Source organism: Mustela putorius, unplaced genomic scaffold (genome assembly GCF_011764305.1).
Source record: "Mustela putorius furo isolate JIRA1106 unplaced genomic scaffold, ASM1176430v1.1 tig00537227_pilon_pilon_pilon, whole genome shotgun sequence".
Taxonomy (NCBI): domain Eukaryota; kingdom Metazoa; phylum Chordata; class Mammalia; order Carnivora; family Mustelidae; genus Mustela; species Mustela putorius.
In genome coordinates, this window is record NW_025422368.1 from 10,661,283 (window position 1) to 10,680,664 (window position 19,382).

General features: G+C 37.6%; 1 protein-coding gene across 2 annotated transcripts in view; it reads right to left on the reverse strand.

Annotated features, from left to right (window-relative positions):
* Nucleotides 1-4,026: 4,026 nt before the first annotated feature.
* TMEM117 (transmembrane protein 117) overlaps nucleotides 4,027-19,382 on the reverse strand; it is a 475,005-nt gene continuing 459,649 nt past the window's right edge. For both annotated transcript variants that reach the window (XM_045073000.1, XM_045073001.1), the window contains 2 exons: nucleotides 16,554-16,683; nucleotides 4,027-5,758 (listed from right to left, as the gene is read on the reverse strand). In XM_045073000.1, the coding sequence (XP_044928935.1) occupies nucleotides 5,112-5,758; nucleotides 16,554-16,683 (777 nt within the window). In that variant the 3' untranslated portion in view covers nucleotides 4,027-5,111. The remainder of the gene's footprint in view (nucleotides 5,759-16,553; nucleotides 16,684-19,382) is intronic.

A 19,382-nucleotide genomic window follows, 5' to 3' on the forward strand; every position in this document is an offset into this window, starting at 1 on the left:
CATTATTAGCCATCAGGGAAATTCAAATCAAACCGACATTGAGATACCACCTTACACCAGTTAGAATGGCAAAAATTGACAAGAAACAACAAACATTGTAGAGGTTGTGGAGAAAGGGGAATCCTCTTATACTGTTGGTGGTAATGCAAGTTTGTACAGCCACTTTGGAAAAGGGTGTGAAGGTTCCTCAAGATATTAAAAATAGATCTATTCTATGACTCAGCAATTGCACTACTGAGTATTCACCCCAAAGATAAAGATGTATTAAAAAGAAGGGCCATATGCACCCAATGTTCATAGTAGCTATGTCCACAATATCCTACCTGTGGAAAGAACTGATGTGCTCTTCAACAGATGAATGTGGTCCATATATACAATGGAATATTCCTCAGCCATCAGAAAGGTTGAATACCCACCATTTGCATCAACATGGATGGAACTGGAGGAGATTATCCTATGTGAAATAAGTCAGAGAAAGATGATTATGATATGGTTTCACTTATTTGTTGAACATAAGGAAGCATGGAGGACTTTAGGAGAAGGAAGGGGAAAATGGAAGGGGGGAAATCAGAAGGGGAGAGAAACCATGAGAGACTATGGATTCCAGGAATCAAACTGAGTTTTAGAGGGGTTGAGGGTGCTGCATTGGGTTAGCCCGGTGATGAGTATTAAGGAGGATATGTATTACATGGAGCACTGGGTGTTATACACAAACAATGAATCATGGGACACTCTATACCTGTGGTATATTACACATATTAAATTAGGAATAACACTAATTTTGTTTCTCATTGAAATTGTTCAGAATGTCTATCATAGCATCTAGAAGACATTTTTGTTTATGTCAGCTTTTATATGCTGATAAAATGTTTAAAGACTTTGCCCCCACCTTTGTTCTTCCCTCAAGGATGTTCCAGTTTTTATGAATGTTACATGTTGGTTTTTGTCTTGTCTTCTCATGTTGCCCTCCCCACCCATACCTACCTCTGTTCTTTGCTTCATGGGCCCCATGTCCCTTCTCCTAGGTCTCACCATTCTCCTTGGGGCAGACACAGAGCAATGTGAGTGCTAGAATGTTTGAGAAACCAATCAACCAGCCAACCTTTTTGTGTAACCCCCTCAGATATGTTGAACATCTGTTCTTGAGTCCTGTTAGGACTCCCATTAGGTAGGAGTTTTGGACTCACAATAACTTTATGCTAAAGATCCATAGGCCTTCATCCTCTGCCCATGGTTTTAAACCCCATTCACACTCATACTGCCATTTTCTATTTCTAAGACTCCATGGCAGCGGCTTGCATTATATGTTCTACCATCTGCCTAACCTCTTTCCATTATAAATATGTACCTCTTTTTCCACTTAGCTTCAACAAGAGTGACTTGTGAGCAATAAATACCACATCTAAACTTCTCTAGTTCTGATTATAATTCAGTTCTAGTCCAGTCTCAGTGGTAGTAAGCCAAATGTTTATGGCCTTGATTCTCTTATCTATATCAGTTCCCATTAATCATAACCCTATGCACATAAATATGTTTAAAAATAAAAATTTGGATAAATGAAAAAAGTGCCAGTTTGCCTGTTGCAAAACTGATTGACCTGCTCTCCCCATTTAATGGCAGGGATAGCTAATATAGGTTAGAGTTGAATTATGAGGGGCAAAGCTGGAAGAAGTCAGGCTGGATAGAGTAGTGAGCCATCACAGTCTGAGCAGGAAGAAACCAATAAAAGCACAATACCCAGATTGTGGCTGCAAAGCCAAGAGTTTTAATTTAAAATAGGGATCAGTTCAGAGTGAAGACAGTGATAAGCAATGATGGGGTGCTGAGGTCTTAGGTGACAGGGACAGACTGCTAAGGGTAATTTATTAGCTTTACCTTTCCCAAGTTTCATATTGGGTTATGTTGGGGATCCACAGGGTAGGCAAATAATGTACCAAAATTGCTTAGGGGATCCAGTTGTGAGATGGGACAGTGGTATTGACTCCCCATCCTCAACTCTGAGCGTCTGTGTTGCACAACTTCTTTGACATTGTCCTGTCAACAAGTAGCGCTTGTGGGAATTATTTGTTGTGAAATCTGATGCTATAAAAGTAAGGAGATTTTGTGCCTGGCTGACTCTTTGGACAAAAGAAATAATTCTTAACATTTCTAATAGGATTCACTGGTGATCTTAGCTGTGCTAAAAGATAAGCAAGCATGTAAGTGGCCAGCATGGGGAGAGTATGAAATGACTAAGTATGGTTATATAATGTAAACAGGCATGTGGTGATGAGATTTATGTCTAGGCATATATTATCAGGCATAAATTCATAGTGTTTATTTAATTTTCCATTTAAACTACTAATAAAGTACTCTATAATGTAGGATACTAAAACTGTGTCAAATTAGTGCAAATTCTATACTGCTTGAAAGAAAATACTGTAATTATTGAACAGTAGAAATGTAATTGTTTATAGTCCTTAAGCATCAGTGCAATTAAGGCATCACATTTGTTATGCTTTCTTAGAATCTGTGATTAGTGATTTTTTAATCCTTTTGTTAACTCTTCATTTCCTGGGTTACTACACTTTTTTTCGGTAATGCCCTTGATAGTCCAAAAGGTCTAGTATTCAAAAAGCTCTGTAGCATCATAGTCTGTTGGAATATGACTCAAGATTCAAGACTAAATATAAGTACATGTGGTTTTGACTTTCATTTCATTTTATTTGCTTGTCCATAGCTGGTATAAGTGCTGATGTGACGTGTTATCCAAAAGAAGGAAGGAGGCCCATGGGTAGATAAATATGTCAAGATTGGTATACATAACTACTGGAAGCCATCAAAGATTTGGATCTTGTTTAAATGCAATTAAATGCCATTAAAATTCCATTGCTGGAAAAAAATGCCTTTACTGCAAATTATTCTATTTTTTACTAAAACTTAGGGAAACTTTAATGATATATTTTCATATCAGCTGATAGCCAGCTTTTCTAGTCAATCCCTAGAAACATAAAAGCATAATGCTCTAGGGTTTTTTTCCCCCATTTTCTGCTAATTAGATTATATCATTGAACCACTTTTTCCTTAATACCCACCTAAAAATTTTTAGTATTTTTATAAGGACTGCATACTGATTATGGACACCTGCTTTCTAAATACTTCCTTCTACATTCCACAAGACTTTAAGAATAAAATACATAGAGAGAGAGTCCTAGGTGGTATTATTTACTTGTCCTAGAGTCAAAAGTTGAATGTTTTGGGGCACCTGGGTGGCTCAGTGGGTTAAGCCTCTGCCTTTGGCTCAGGTCATGGTCTCAGGGTCCTGGGACTGAGTCCGACATGAGGAATCTCTGCTCAGCAGGGAGCCTACTTTTCCCTGCCCATCTGCCTGCCTCTCTGCCTACTTGTGATCTTGCTCTCTTTCTCTCTGTCAAATAAATAAAATTTAAAAAAATAGTTGAATGTTTTATACTATGCAAATTTGGTAATGCCCAATGTTACCATATATAAGCAATAGCATGGTAAGTTTCTTGGGACAGTGTGGTCAAAAGGTTACCATGCTGAGCTTGAGCTCTGCATCTTTAGTGTCAGAGATATTTATGATTCTAAGCAGCACCAGGCATGGCTATTAAAGGTAAAAGAAACAGCAGGGGCATGGTTCCAATTGCTTAGTAAACAGTTGTAGGAAGATGTTTATTAAAGCTGGCTCTCAAGTGACAGATAAATGCATATTTCTGTTATGCATGCTAAATTCAGCATGCTGCAAGCTTAAAAGCAGATCAAAACAGGTATTTTAAAAATCATAGAGACAAAACACAGCTATGTCAGTATATGACAGAAAAATAATTTTGCCTTAAAATGTTCTCCCCTTAACCACTCATGAACATGTAATCACAATTTATGGAACAAAATTAAAAGCACATTGGGTATATTCCATTTTTTAACTCAACTGGCATCAAGTTAAAAAAAAAATTAAGTGAGCCACTGTTAAACTAAGATACAAGTGAATCCCTTTATTACAAACAAAAAACTACATCACATAATTACTGATATATAATTTGTATTTATTAATGTATGATGTTTAATTCTTAAAAAAAAAACAAAAAATGCACACACAAAACAAGCTACTGAATAGATTGTTTCATGCACATCTTTTTCTACCTCACAAGGTTCTGCTGCATGACTTTTAGAGGAGTTCCCTTATTCAGGGTTGGCATATGTTTTTCAATTTTCCTTGTCCAGAGCCATATTTACAGAAAGATGTACAAATATTGTAGATAGTAGGCTGTACAACCCTCACATGATTAAAACTTTAGTTCCTTGGTTTTCTAGTGCTTTGTGTAAATGCCAATAAATTTGAGAGTTCACCCAACTGTGCCTCTTAACCTTTGTTCTCATAGGTGAAGGGCAGGATTTTTAATCAAGTAGCAATTTATCTTTAATTAGGAAAACATAATTAGGTATTATCATCTAATTGCAATTACTGGTTGGAGAAAGCCACATTTCACAACTAGTGACCCATGCTGGATTATCGTTCTCCTAGTACTGAATTTTGAATCAGTATTTGTATTTGGCAGATAGCCAAAACAAATTCAAAGGTAATCACCAGGCCTCTATGCAATCCCACTGTCAAAGTCACAAACTCCACTGCTGAATAGGAAACAAGAGATACTTCCTAAGCCATGTCTTGGCTATATCTGTTTTCTGCTAAGACATCAAGTGTAGATCAAAGTAATTGTATACAAAAAACCCCATGTGAAGTAGGTTTGAGGACTGTTCGACACTTCAGTTCTGGTACAGTTAAAAACAGTTTATTGTCTCAAGGCACCACTATGGTTGAACATCAGATACACGGGTAATCAGCTAATCTTCTACTATGCTGTAAAGTCAGTAAATAGCTTGTGCAATTGTGAAAAGCAATCTCTAGAGGACTGTTAGATATAAGTAGGCACGTGTATTATAATACAAATAGAAAACAATGAGTCCTAGAAAAAGCATGTTGAGCACCGTTGTGGCATTGTTTGTGTTTCTTCACCTAACACTACGTAAACTTTACATTTACAAAAGGAAAGACTAACTTTTTTAAAGTTATACTCAAGGTTGCTTTTTGTGCTATTTCCAAGTAAGTGAATCTAGTTCGTAGGTGTACTTTTCGAAGTCGTTGGGTCTGGATCAGCTTCTGTTGCACTGGTAGATTCATTCAAGTGCGAGCTTAAGTTTTCTGACGTGAGCTGGGAAGACTTGTAGACAATCTCGTTGAAGTCGGACCTGATGCAGACCAAGGGAGGGTCATTCAGTGGGTCTTCCACTGAGGCCTGTGTGTTTTCTCGAGTGAATCCCATGTCCTTGCTATGTTCTGATGGTGATTTTCTTTTCATGCGAGTGTAAGTTTTGTCTTGATTCTCCATGCCTTGCTCATTTTTCAGAAACCGTCCAAAGAACCAAATGAAGAATCCAAACCACACAAAAGCTATCAAACTTGGAACAAAAGCTAGACACTTGACATCAAGGCTAGCCCCTATGAACCTGCTGTGTAAGAACATATCTCCCTCAACATATGTCTTATTAGTCTGAGGGTTAGTGTGATTGGACCTCCATTCCCATGAAAGTTTGGTTCTGTTCAAATCCTTTAAACTTTCTGAGTCTTTCACTGTATATATCTTCTGCCCTGGGCCAATGTACTGTCCATATTCGTGAGGCTTATAAAATATCTGGTTCTTCCACATATTAAGATCCAAAATCAAGACAAGAAAGATAATTCCATAGTTAAACCATTTACCTGCATTAAAAAAAGAAAAAGAAATACTTCATATTAGTCAAAGACCTATAAAATTGCAATAGGGCTTTCTCCAATAAAATGGAGACAATGGCATACAAGTATAAATTGTTAACATTTTAGGCCTGTTAGCAATTTTTCAAGATGGCTATGGTGCCATTAAGTGAATTGGCAAAAGATATTTCCTGATTGTATTCTAGACACATGAAAATGTGACTGTGGGACCTAGAGTCAATAATTGATGCTACATACACTAACTAGATTAAGCCTCCTTGTTTGATAGGCACCACAGCTATACTCAAATTTGATTCCATATAGATTATTCTCTAGAACATTTCAGTTAATGTTTAAAAACAAAGTTCTAATGACTTTCACAGACAAGTCTAACATATGATTGAACATCTCTTACAGTTTTATAATTATGTGTAGGCAAAAAATAAATCATTTTACAGTGCAAATACTGCAAATATATCAATTGAATTCACATTGTTGTTTGTAGGTGACCTGTTGATTAAACCATTAGTTGATGTGATTCAGATCAATAATTCTTGAGCATTCAAGACTTTAAAATAATTACATTAAATTCTCATTGAACAGAATCCATTTATCAGACATATAAATACAACCGAAGCTGACAAACTGCTTTAGAAGACAGGATTGGGAGAGGTTGTTAAACTACTATAATTTCTTTGTTGTATTTAAAATTTTCATACAAATAAGACATTGTTTAGAGACATATTATCTAATGATGATGAATTTTAAAATAAATTTACATCTGCAAATGAAAAGACTGTGGGGAAACTTTCAAGGGATACTAGATTCCATCATAATTTTTCTTATAAACACAATTTATTGCAAACTTTACAGTATCAAGTGTATCATAACATAGTAGTACTCACCTCAGAGGTTTGCTATAGCAAATTAGGTGATACATATAACAGGTTCTAAAAGCTTAGTTATAAATATTATATATATATATATATATATATATACATACATACATATATATACATACATACATATACATATATACATATATGTATGTATATATATAATGTCAAAATTATTTTATTTTGTATTCAAACGAGAGAGAGAGAATCTTGGGCAAACTTCTTAAACCAAGAATGGTAAAAATGAATTCTGCAATATGTATTCTAACAATGTATAGCTATATAAAAATATAACTTTGTGAAGAGTTTAGGAAAGTGTTTTATCATCATTTTTACACATTTACATTGCTACTATATACAAAACTGAAGAGTTTTAATCCTGGCTCCAAAATTTACTAGTTTTGTGATCTTGGGTTAGTTGTTTAAATTTCCTAAACCTCAGTTTATTTACATGCAGAAAATACTATACTTATTAAAGCTATTAGTGTTAGTATTTTGTAAGATTATTAGATGCTAAACAGAGTGCCTGGTACATAAAAGAAACTCAGTAATTGTTACTATTATTAACATCAAAGCCTTGCCTAAGCCATGATAATGCATTTGCTTGGGAAGGTACCATTCTTCTTCATCAGGAGAATTTATGTAAACTCGCTGACTGGAAATTATGACTCTGCCTGTCCTGAAATTGTCAACCCTACAATTATTACAATCTTTGTAGAGGAAACTCTTGCTGGCATGATTTATTTCACATATCTCTCTAGAAGGTAAGTTGAAACACTGGGAATGTTGTTTCCATATATGATAAACTATAACATCTGGCACTGTTAAGTTCTAACCACTCCTGCTCTCCTGGAGTCATATCCAAAACTAAAACAGACTCTTACTAAGCATCAACCATAAAAGAAGTAAAGAATGCTCAAGCCAGAGAAATTCAGTCAAACATAAAGGAGAGCATCATTATCGAACATTTATTGTGCTCATATTAGTCTCTGTTGTGGGATGCCTTAGTAGCTGCTGAGCACAAACCTTTCTGCCTTCCAGGGAAGAATTCATAGTCTTGTTGGGGAAACAGAACAGAGCATCAACAGATAAATGATAAAAAGAGGCCACAGTGAAGAGGTGCCAGGTGAGTGATATGAACTATAAACACCAAAGATGTTGGGGAAACGGAATAAAAACTGAGGGCCGTCGAAGTATCTGCAGGAAGGATTTTGGAGGGAGTAGCAATTCATTTGGTCCCTGAAAGAAAAGGATAGAGAACAGTCTGGAAAATAGTGCATTTCTTTCAGTTTGCATTTTTATTATGCTGCAGATAAAACAGCATATGGGAAAAGATGAGGTGATATGAACGGGGTGAAAGGAGAGAGAGAAAATAATGGAGAATACTGTAGGAAGAGAAAGCAGGAGAGGAACGAGAGACAAGTGAATTGAAAAAGTTCTGAGATTCCCATCCAGTCTTAAGGAGGTAAGAGTTGGTAGCTTCCATGATGGAAAGCAACCTGAGAGAGGGCTTCAGGTGCTTCCCTGTTGCAGGAGATTCATACTTTTCATCTTGCTATAAACTGCATGTGCTGTGAAGCCAGACTGTCCTTGAATCTGTATGACCGACCATCGCCTTCCTGACTCACAAAGGTCCCTCGGAGAAACCCGTACTCTCTAGGTCACTTTTATTAACTCATGAATAGGGCAGTCCCTCATAAAGGGGTCCCTGTATCTAGGGTAACCCGGTATCAGAAACCGTGATAAGCAGCATCACAGAATCAGGGAGAAGAAAGGAATGCTCAGTGAGCTTGGAGTAAGGTGCTGTTCTGGTGGGAACAGATGCTTAGAGAATGTTGACAGACAAGGAAAAAAGAAAATCAGAGTATAAGAACTGCAGTGAATGTACACTGAATAAATTAAAAAGAAACCCTGAGGATAGGAGGACCTCTTCCTCAAACTTTATGTATTATTTTCCTCCCACAAGTTGAATGGTGCTGAGTGAGTTTGACCACTACATGTTAACACTAAAGAGTCACTTTATGTTATTCTCACATGACCTGGAGTCTGGATATTTAGATGAGATGGAAGAAGAGCAAATTTAAAAAGTGTTGCTGGACGTCAGTTATTGGGTATCTTCTCCCCTCTCTGACACATCTTTACCGATCTGGGAGAGGGAGAATCACAGTCACAAAAAACTGCAGACTAGAAATCAGCAGATGAATCTCATCCTGACACTCAAGTTAAATAATACAACCTTGAGTTACCTGTTCAACCTCTCCAGACCTCAGTAGTTTTATTTTCAAATTGAGGAAACTGAACCAGATGACTTCTCGTTCTATGATTCTGTCCTCTTCCCCCAAATCCTTATACCCCTATTAGCTATGTGAATTCAATTTTTTATGCAGTGAAATAGAGAATAATATCAACATAACTACCTCAAAGGATGATTGTGAGGATAAAATGAGAAGTTACATTTGAATAAGTTCTCTAAAATATATGAAGTTTGCCCAAAAAAGTATTATTTCTTTAATTTATTTCTTCTGTGTCTTCAGTTAATATAGGATCTTGGTGATAGGGAGAGAAGAACATGTAAGGTTTTTTTTTTTTTTTTTAATTGTTGTGTTAGTCACCATACGTATAACAAAGATATATCCTAAAAGTGATCAAGTGTCTCACTTTGGATAAAATAGCAGGAATCACTGAGCACTGACATTGCTGGATAGATATAACTGAACCAGTTATCTAAGAGGACACAGCGTGTAGTTACATGTAAACATGCTTTGTGAATCAGCACATTTAACACATTGAAAATTCTTAGCAGGGGCGCTTGGGTGGCTCAGTGGGCTGAGCCTCTCTTTCAGCTTGGTTCGTGGCCTCAGGGTCCTGGGATTGAGCCCCGCATTGGGCTCTCTGCTCGGCGGGGAGCCTGCTTCCCCCCCTCTCTCTGCCTACCTCTCTGCCTACTTGTGATCTCTCTCTGTCAAATAAATAGATAAAATCTTAAAAAAAAAAAAAAAGAAAGAAAGAAAATTCTTAGCAATTGGTAATTTGTCTACAACTTGCAGGAGAATGATCCTGAGAATAGGTCATTTATTATATACATAGATTTTGAAGCTAAAGTACAGGTAATAGTGTCTTCAATAGTGTCCCCTCCACAGACAAGGCCAGGTCAGGGTGGAAAGTGCAGAGGGGAGAGGACAGAGTTAGGCACGTTCGCTACTGACATCCTATTTCTTTTCTTCTGTGGATGAGGCACTGTCTATACCCCTCCCACTCCCCTGTCAAAGCTAGTCAGCTGAAACTTGAAGCTAGTAAAATGCGGAAGAAATGGCTCTTCTTACTTTTTGATTGTTTCTAGCCCACATGACATAAACTGCTGGCCCGTTTATGCATTTGCACAGAGGAATGATGTTCATCTTTAGCTAATATCCTTCCTTCTATTTTTCCACACAGTGTTCTGTTAATTTTGTAATGCTTTCTCCTCTTTAAAAAATTACTTTTGCCCTATGAGATGTGGCAAACTGGAAAGCGAAATCATGGGAGACAACTCAGTGTCACTGTTCTCGTTTATCAAGTGAGGGGTTTGAGCTATCGATCTTTCAGGTTTCTCCCCAGCCCTAAAAATCTCTTTGGTGAATCCAGTGAGATAAACATCACCTAAAACTTAACGTTTTATGGTGAGCCAGGAAATCTCACCATTAGGGCAAAAAAGATGGAATACACAATTTTCATGCAGAGAAAGCTTTCCTTTAAAAATTGTATATTCTGAGAAACACTGTTTTCCATAAAAAATAATTTTGAGTCCCTGAAACAACCCACATGGAACGGATATCAGACACAAAAAGGAAAAGAACAGAAATGCTCTCTTGCCATTTCCCCAGTGTGTTGTTGTGAATGTACAATCAACCATAACAAGAGGTTTAGTATTTCAGCATTAATCACAGGAGAGATTTTGCATTTCCTCCTGTTGTTTCAACTACATAGCATAATGTAAATCAGCAAGAAGGGAGGGTAAGAATCCATACATTATTTCTATTAATCTCCTTGTTGAAATAGCTCACTGTCTCCCTTAATGAGAAATCACTGCATGGTGTTGGTGGGATTACCTCTCTCTTGTATTTTGTGCCTTTAATGAATCCTATTGATTGTCAAAAATGATATTATAATGGTAATTTTATGTTTTTACATTGTGGGAGATTATAGATCCTGGGCTAGTTGGTTTTAAAAGGATTCTTCTTTAAATATCACCATCACTTAGCATAGGAAATGACAACAATTTGGGGGAAAATATAATTTTTTCAACTAAGGATAAAAGAGTATAAAGTACTGATAGTCCCATCATATAAGAAGCCTCTCATTATTCAGATTTGCAGTTATAATTTTATTTAACCCAGTAGGGTTGCCAGTTAGCATTGAGATTGAATTGTGCTGTGGGCACCTTCCTACTGAATTAGTGCCACCGCTTGGCCAGACTCTGGCCTCTGTTGCAGATACATGAAATGTATCTTTTAATACACAAAGCCTTTTAATATTCATTATGGGACCGCAAGCAAACACATCCTTGAAATAGATAAATGTTAGATAATTACAGAAATAACCGTTTGCTCTAACAGGCTTCTTGGCCATATTCAATGTCTTTTCATTCCAGACATGAGCAGTGAAAACAGGGCTCACCAAGTTAGCATCTCTTCAAGTAACCCCTAGGTAATTTAGGGATATCTGGAAGCCACATTAGTGCTTGGGTCATAAGGAGAACATTTAGTAAATTGAAGATACTTACTAAAAAATTTATGAATTAATAGGAGCTATTTGAGTTAGTAAAGCTTCATCTTAAGACTTAAAAGCAAATGAATATACCTCCTCTAAGTGCCTCTCTTGTCATTGTCATTTCTTAAGTGGGACATAATCCAACATGATGAGTAGGGGTAGAAACTGGCGATGATACAAGGAGAGGGGAAAGCCATGGGATTATACTGAATTAGGTGATTATGCTGTTAGACTCTGACTTTCTTGAGATTAGGAATTGTATCTTGTTTATTTCTGTATTCCCCAGATCGTATTAATGCAGAAAATGTCCATTAACCAATAGGCAAATGCTGAGATAATGTGTCCAGACAAATAAGAAGTTATAGTGTTCCAAATCAAATGTGTCACAGTGACCTGGTGAATTTTAGGATACTGCTAAAATCAGATATAATCTGGAAAATTTGGAATAGAAAATGTTCATATCTTAAAGATTGTAATTCATTATATATTTCAAGTCTTTCTTCTAGCTGTAAAGACTACTCCTGAAGAGTGTGAGTTTTATAACAAAAATACTCTTATATGCACAAATGAAGACAGGACACCTCAGTGTTGTACATGACAGACCAGGGACAGAAAGGGCTGACAGCCTTCAGGCAAAGCATCCATGGCCTTGAAGAAGAATAGTTCTGGACAAATCAAATATGGGGAATTGCTGCTTCGTGTAGAAATAAACATAGTTAACTCTTAGAGCTGTATAAATGTGTTGAAAATAGAAACTGCTTCAGGAAAGGTTTAGAAAAATTCACAACTGAGAGAAAAGCAAGAGGTCTTTGTGTACTTTGGATAAATTCATGATCTTTGGAGATTGTCACAGTGAGCAGGATGCATCATACTTCCCTGTTTAACAAGCCCCTTGTTAATTTTGTCGGACAGAATATTCTGGATGAACCACTGGTCTGCCCTCCCCAGCACTTCCCACGATCCGACTGGCACAGGAGAGCTCTTTAAAAAACAATCTCTGGGAACTCATTTGCCAGAAATCATACACCTATGAAAATAAAACGGAGGGTTTTATTCATTATTTTCCACACTCTTGCCATTGTAAAGCACCTGTGTCCTCACACCACTCAGGAAACTGAAATAGAACACAGACGCAATGGAGGTTTGTTTACTTCTACATTTTCCATTTTTGCCGAAAGGGTTCCCGTGGGCATCATCGTGCCAACAGTGTGAGTTCTCTCCTCACAGATGCACAGGCCTTCCTTCTGGCCTTTCCCCCAACCCCCTCCTAATTTACTCAGATGATGGCCACCAATGGGACACTTCCTTTGTCTGGCTGGGATGACAGATGGCAGAGCTTCCACCGGGATTGGCATTAATAGGACTCAGAGGAGCTTCCGAGAGTGAATTGAGAGGCCATTCCTCTCTCGCCTCCAGAGACTTAGTACATCACATTTTGAATCCATTCTTGCACTCACCTTATAGGTAAAAGGGAAGAGGCCAGAGGAGATAATTACATGGTTACATTTAGCATTTATGTTTAAGAGAAGAACAATGAGCTTGGGCTAAAAGCACCGATGTGACCTAATCATTAACAATTTATCCCCTTTGTTACTGAAGTCAAAATTCCCAGAAAAAAAATATTTTAACACACCCTTGGATAGAGATGATTTATTTTTATAAGCTGCAACCCAGCTTATAAAATGAAAGCTCATACACACTGCAGCAAACCATCTGTCAAGGGGGATCCAGATGAGCTAAACAGATGCAACAATTCAAGTCATTTCTGAAATGCATAAATAAAACTAGCATGGAATCAGGATTAGAAAATACGCAAATCCTAAATATTTTTAAAATGTCAATGGGAACTCATCAGTGTCAGATAACCCTCTACATACAGCGCTCTTCACTGGAAGAGAGATTTTTTTTTTTCCTTTCTTAGCCTTCTTCTTGACTCAGTAGATAACAGTAGAGAATTCAGAATAGTGGATAAATAATAAAAGAGCCCCTTCTTAGGCTACCTAATATTTTTGAATTAAATAGGAAAACAAACTCTGGAAGGACTCTGAGAGCAAAAGCTTCAGGTAAAAGTAGTGAGAGTTTACCTAGTGCTTACCAAATGGCAGTGTTTTAAGTGCCTTGTACATATTAAATTTCACAACCCCATGGTCAAGTACCTTACTGTTCCCATTTAACAGATGAGAGAACTGAGCCTCTAAGAGGTTAAGAAGCTTGACAAGGGCCATACCAACAGTCAGTGTTGGAGCTAAAATCCAGGCACCATTTTCCATTTTCTCAGCATGCACAGAACTATTATTTCCAGAACACAGAGGAATGATAGTTGAGGCCATGGTGGGGCCATTTTGAATTGGGGAAGCCCTACCAGTCTTTGCACAGACCCTTCTAGTACAGAACAAACCCAGGCAGAGAAAGCGACAGTTGGAGCTGTCTGGGGATCCACAGGATCTCTTCCTACCCCTGACTCTGGCTTCCTCTGTGGTCACCCAGATGCTTCCCGAAATACTCTGCTTTGGGACCTCTTTTCTTGGTCCCAGCTCTGACTTTCCATCTCCTAGCAGGACTCTATCTTGTGCCTTTCTCACTAACACCTCATTTCTATTTGAATTTTCATTCTGTCCTGTGGCTTCTGATTTTTGAGTTGCATATGAACATAAAAGCTGGGATGAGAGGAATTTTGACTGTAGAAAGTATTTCTCATCAGCAGTGTTTCTCAAAGAGAGGTCCTCTGGAAGCATGCAGAGGCATCAACTGGCAACATTTAAGAGAAGCCTGGATCACAGCCTCCAGGCTGCACCTCCTATCTCAGGCATCCAGCTCTGGAGATGAGGCTAATGGATCTTTTTAACAAACTCTCCAGGTGATTCTCCTACACACTAAAATTTGAGAACCACTGATGAATATAAAGAGTTTCATGCTTAATAACCCAGTGATAATACTATATTTACTCATCAAGAAAAGCATTGAGTTTCCACACAAAAAGCAGCAGAACTTGGAGGAGCTGGTCAAGTTAGTTTGTTCAGAGTTTGTAAGTGACTTGGAAATTTGTAGGCTACTGACAACTGAGCATATTACAGTGCAACATGTACCATGCTTTTGGAAATTTTATCTAGGTTTCCTCAGAAACAACTATCTTACAAAGTCAGATAAAGAGGCCATTCACAGGAGACTAGCTGCTACTGGAGGGTGTCCCCAGCCACATATTCAGGGATTAACAGACTTAAGAGAGTAACAGAACAAAATGAGAGAGGAACAGTCCAGACTTTCTTCAGCCTCCAAACCTGCCACCATTTTCCTAGAATTTTTTAACACGGATTTGGAGAGGCACACAATCATCCTACCACAAAATGGGGTTTAAATTGTTTATGGTGGAACTCTTCACCCCATGGCCCCACTGTACTCTATTGGCTTCCCCTGTGGCTCTCCAGCACCAAGGAGCAGTTTCCAATAACCATCACCTGGGAGCGCTCTTCCAAAGTCCCATTCCCTGGCCTCTGCCCAGACTTCTTGAGTTGGAGCTATTAGGAATCAGGCCCAAACATGTGTAATCTATAGATACGTATCTTGAATGATATAATTATCAGCATCATTTGGCAAACACTGCATCAAAACCTTAACTACAATATATTTCCACCTTCTCACACACTTTATTAATGTGCAGTCTCCATTACAAGAACTTAGCCAGTCTTCTTCCTTTTAAGTTTCTAGAAAACAATACTTGTAAGAATAAAGGTTTTAGCTCAACTGCATAGGAGGCTTTATCTCAAAGCTAATTACCCTGAAGCTTTAAGGACTCCTGTAAGCATGTCCTTCTTCCAAGGCACTTAAAATAATTTTTAGTCATAATTTTGCTTTTATATTCTTAGAGCATTCCAACTTGGGTAAACTCTGGGCACCACAGAACCTGAACCTGTCCCTATCCATAAATGATAGCATATATGACTAAGCCCTGCCAAATAGCCCCAAATTAAATATTTTTAATAGCTTGGGTTTTTTTTTTTTTCTTCTTACCAATGCGTTCCTATTCTGAATATTCAGAATAGGAATATTCAGCCCCCCTTTAACCTGATACTGTGCACTGCAGCAGTATATTTTTGACGAGGGTTCCGATATTCATTCAGAGACAATATTAGTGCCATGATGGCCTGGGACAAGAGCTGATTGCAGGAACAGATGGTCCAGGCAAAAGCCCACCCAGAGGGATACGATGATGCCATGTGTGTGAGAGCTGTTTGAGAAGTCCGAGAGGGTAGCATGCTTCAGAGATTAAGTGGGGACTCTGAAACCACACTATGTGACCTGAACTCAAATTGATTGATTTACCCAGTGAATTTAATAGATGGGTCTCATTCATTTTAAATAGGAAAAGAAACCTGCTGCATCTTCCCTATTCATGAGCTCATTCTCCAATTTAGGAAGGTCGCTTCATGCTCAAAGCGAAAACCAGCCTTCAAGTTGGGAAGCAAAGGTTTTTTGCAGGACTCAGATGTTCACGTTTTCTGTGCTTGGGCTATTTTTACTCAGCAGCACAGACGGTAGGGTAAGCACAGATTTCTTCAGCAGTTTTTATTTTAGCAGGTGTGGGATCCTAAGCCATTGTCCTTAACACACACACACACACACACACACACACAACACATGCACACATTCACTTCGTGCATTTGAACAGCTTGGGAACTAACACCATCCTTTATGTGATCGTTTGGCTGTCTGCTTCTGGTTAGGGGAAAAAAGGTATAAAACATAACTTTAGGAAGACCTTTTTCAGATGAGAATGACTGAGATGTCATGAAGGAATATTATGATAAATCATATCAGAGCCATTTCAAAAAAAGGGCATCTCTGCAAATGAAAGATCCTCACCAGTCTGAGGATCTGCAAGAGACATACCCGAGAGAAACATGAGCTCTGCCACAGAAGGAGGTTTTGATCAAATGAGAAGTGGCCTAACCCCTAAAGGCATAGGGTCTGATTGGTACTCTAGGGTACCACTCTTCCAATCTCAGCAGGAATTGAGGGGTCCTGGAATCAAGCCCCACATCGGGCTCTCTGCTCAGCGGGGAGCCTGATTCCCTCTCTCTCTCTCTCTGCCTGCCTCTCTGCCTTCTTGTGATCTCTGTCAAATAAATAAAATCTTAAAAAAAAATAAAGTTACAGCATACCTGTTATGTGAATACGATATTCCTCCTTGAAGATCTTTTGGAAGAAAGGAATCTTGAACTGCATGTGGGGAGTGTGTAATCCAGGAAGATTTACATCAACATCTCCCATAAAATGTGGGAATTCCCAGTCCTGTCAAAGAAGATCAACATAAAGACATATTTGTGATTTGTTTCATTCCTAAGCAGCAAAATACCAAAATTGACTTTTTATAAGCACTTATTTTAAAATCATTTAAATGCAGCAAGCTGTTAGATGTATCTGTTTCATTCTGTGATGGTTATTTTATGTACATTCGGTAGTTGTGTGCATCAAAATCAAAATTAAGTCATAACTTACATCCTCAGATTTTCTCTTTAATGTTGTAGTAAGAAACCAATATAGAATTGATTTGCATCTATACGTGTTTATCTCTTTCATTCTGGAAAACTGATCTTAAATTTTTATAAGAAGGAAGTGATCCATATTTTATAATATGTGGTAATTCGGTTATATTTTGTTTCACTACCTTTAAAAAATATGAACCCCATAATATTGTGTTTTGTGTAAGAAGACAAAGTAAAGAGAGTCTAATTCACTTAAGTTTCTCAAGTCATATCCAAGGGACTTTTATTAATCATCTCTGCTAGTAACTACATGGAGTGGAAAAATGCCAAAGACTCCTGTTCTGTTCTCTTGTAATTTAGCATCAATTTGAACCAAAATGATGGAGGGCCTGACATGCTAGCATGAGAGATGAACAATGAATTAATTCCCAAATTGTCTTAGTTATTTTCTTGTTATAAGGCAAGATCAGGAGGGATGACCCTCCTTCTCATAAGGAAGGGAAACAGTTGCAAATGAGGATATTTTTAGGTGTCTCATCCGCTCTTCACTTTTGGGTACAGCACCAAAGTTCACAGCTAGCATGTAAAGAAAAAAAAAAAAAAGACTAAATATGAAAAAACATTTGTGGTGGATCCACAGGCATTAATACACTTATTTCTGCTTTTAATAACTAAATAATCACTAAAAATTATCAGTCCTATATTTAGTGAACTTCTTTTAAAAAATTATTGAAAAAGTGATGAAATACGAATTTCAGATTTCAATATATTATTTCAATTTAAAAAGTAAGTTTCTCCAAGACTTCTGTATATTCAGCTGATACAGATGTGCCAATGATAAAGTGCCTGAACATCATAGGAGTGTCCATGTCCATTCCATTTCCCTTATTTATTAATTATTTACTTTTTTTTTTTTTTCGTTTTTTGAGAGAGAGAGAAAGCAGGTGGGGGGACGGCGGGGGCAGAGGGAGAGGAAGAGAATCTCAAGCAGGCCCTTTGCCCAGCAAGAAGCCCAACACGGACTTGATCTCATGACCCAGAGATCATGACCTGAGTGGAAATCAAGAGTCAGAGACATAATCCATTGGGCCACGTTGGCACCTCACCACTACCCTATCTGCTGAGAATTCTGACCAAGGGGGAATAGGTTTCAGAGGAAAGGAACCTATGAAAGTAACCAGGTAACTTTTCAATGTCTGTTAATTTCATGATCTATGGATCATTCCAAACTGCTAATAAGAAATTCTTAAAGACACAAAAAGAAAAATGAAATGATACCACATCATCTTTTTCTATTGCAGATAACTAGTTGGTCTCACCTCTCCTTGTTTTTCAGACCTCAGCAGTAAATTAGACATGTAATTTGGAAAATTCAGAAAACTCAAAACATAAGCTGGATAATTTAGAACATTTTGATTTAAAATATTAGTAGGAAATAAATTGGCAGTAATACTCGTAAATTATTGCATTTTTAAAAAATGCATTTTCCTTGGGGCGCCTAGGTGTCTCAGTGGGTTAAAGCCTCTGCCTTTAGCTCAGGTCATGATCCCAGGGTCCTGGGATCGAGTCCCGCATTGGGCTCTCTGCTCAGCAGGGAGCCTGCTTCCTCCTTTCTCTCTGCCTGCCTCTCTGACTATTTGTAATCTCTATCAAATAAATAATAGAATCTTTAAAAATAAAAAAAATAAAAATGCATTTTCTTTTATTTTTCATCAATACCTTGTTCTTCTTATGTTACTTGAAATATTCTTGGTAAGAGAATTGGAATTGGGGGCACCTGAGTGGCTCAGTGGCTTAAGCCTCTGCCTTCGGCTCAGGTCATGGTCTCAGGGTCCTGAGATCGAGTCCCATATTGGGCTCTCTGCTCAGCGGGGAGCCTGCTTGCCTCTCTCTCTCTGCCTGCCTCTCTGCCTACTTGTGATCTCTCTCTGTCAAATAAATAAATAAAATTTAAAAAAAAAAGAATTGGAATTGAATTTGGTCTTTTGTTAAAATATAACTGACATCTCCCATGAAAAATTATGCTTGACACATAAAAGGACTGATAACCAGAGTATCTTTCACTTGCCCTAGATAACACAAAGCATTACCAACAGAGCAATTCTCTTTTTTTATTTCTTGGTTTACAAAAGAGAATACTTCTTGGTAGTAATTGGGCAAATATACTTAGTGTTCCTTCTTTTTGGAAATATATTCTTGGACTACTCTCATTTAGCTTTTTATTCCATGAAATGAAATTTTTCTACTAGGTATGAAATTGGTTTTAGTTTGAAAGTGATCTCTAGAGATTTCTCATAGAATGAGATAAAAACTTGATTCACGAAAAAATAGTTCCTCAATGATTTCCCACCTATAGTTGGAGAAAGAAAGATGAATTAAGGAAATAGAGTGCAGGCAAATGAGAAGAGAAAGTCTTGCTCCTTATCTGGAGAACGGTGTTACTTTTTTTTCTTATTTTTTTCCCTGTTAAAGAGGTCATCAGTTTAGGGAGTTTGGGGGAATCTG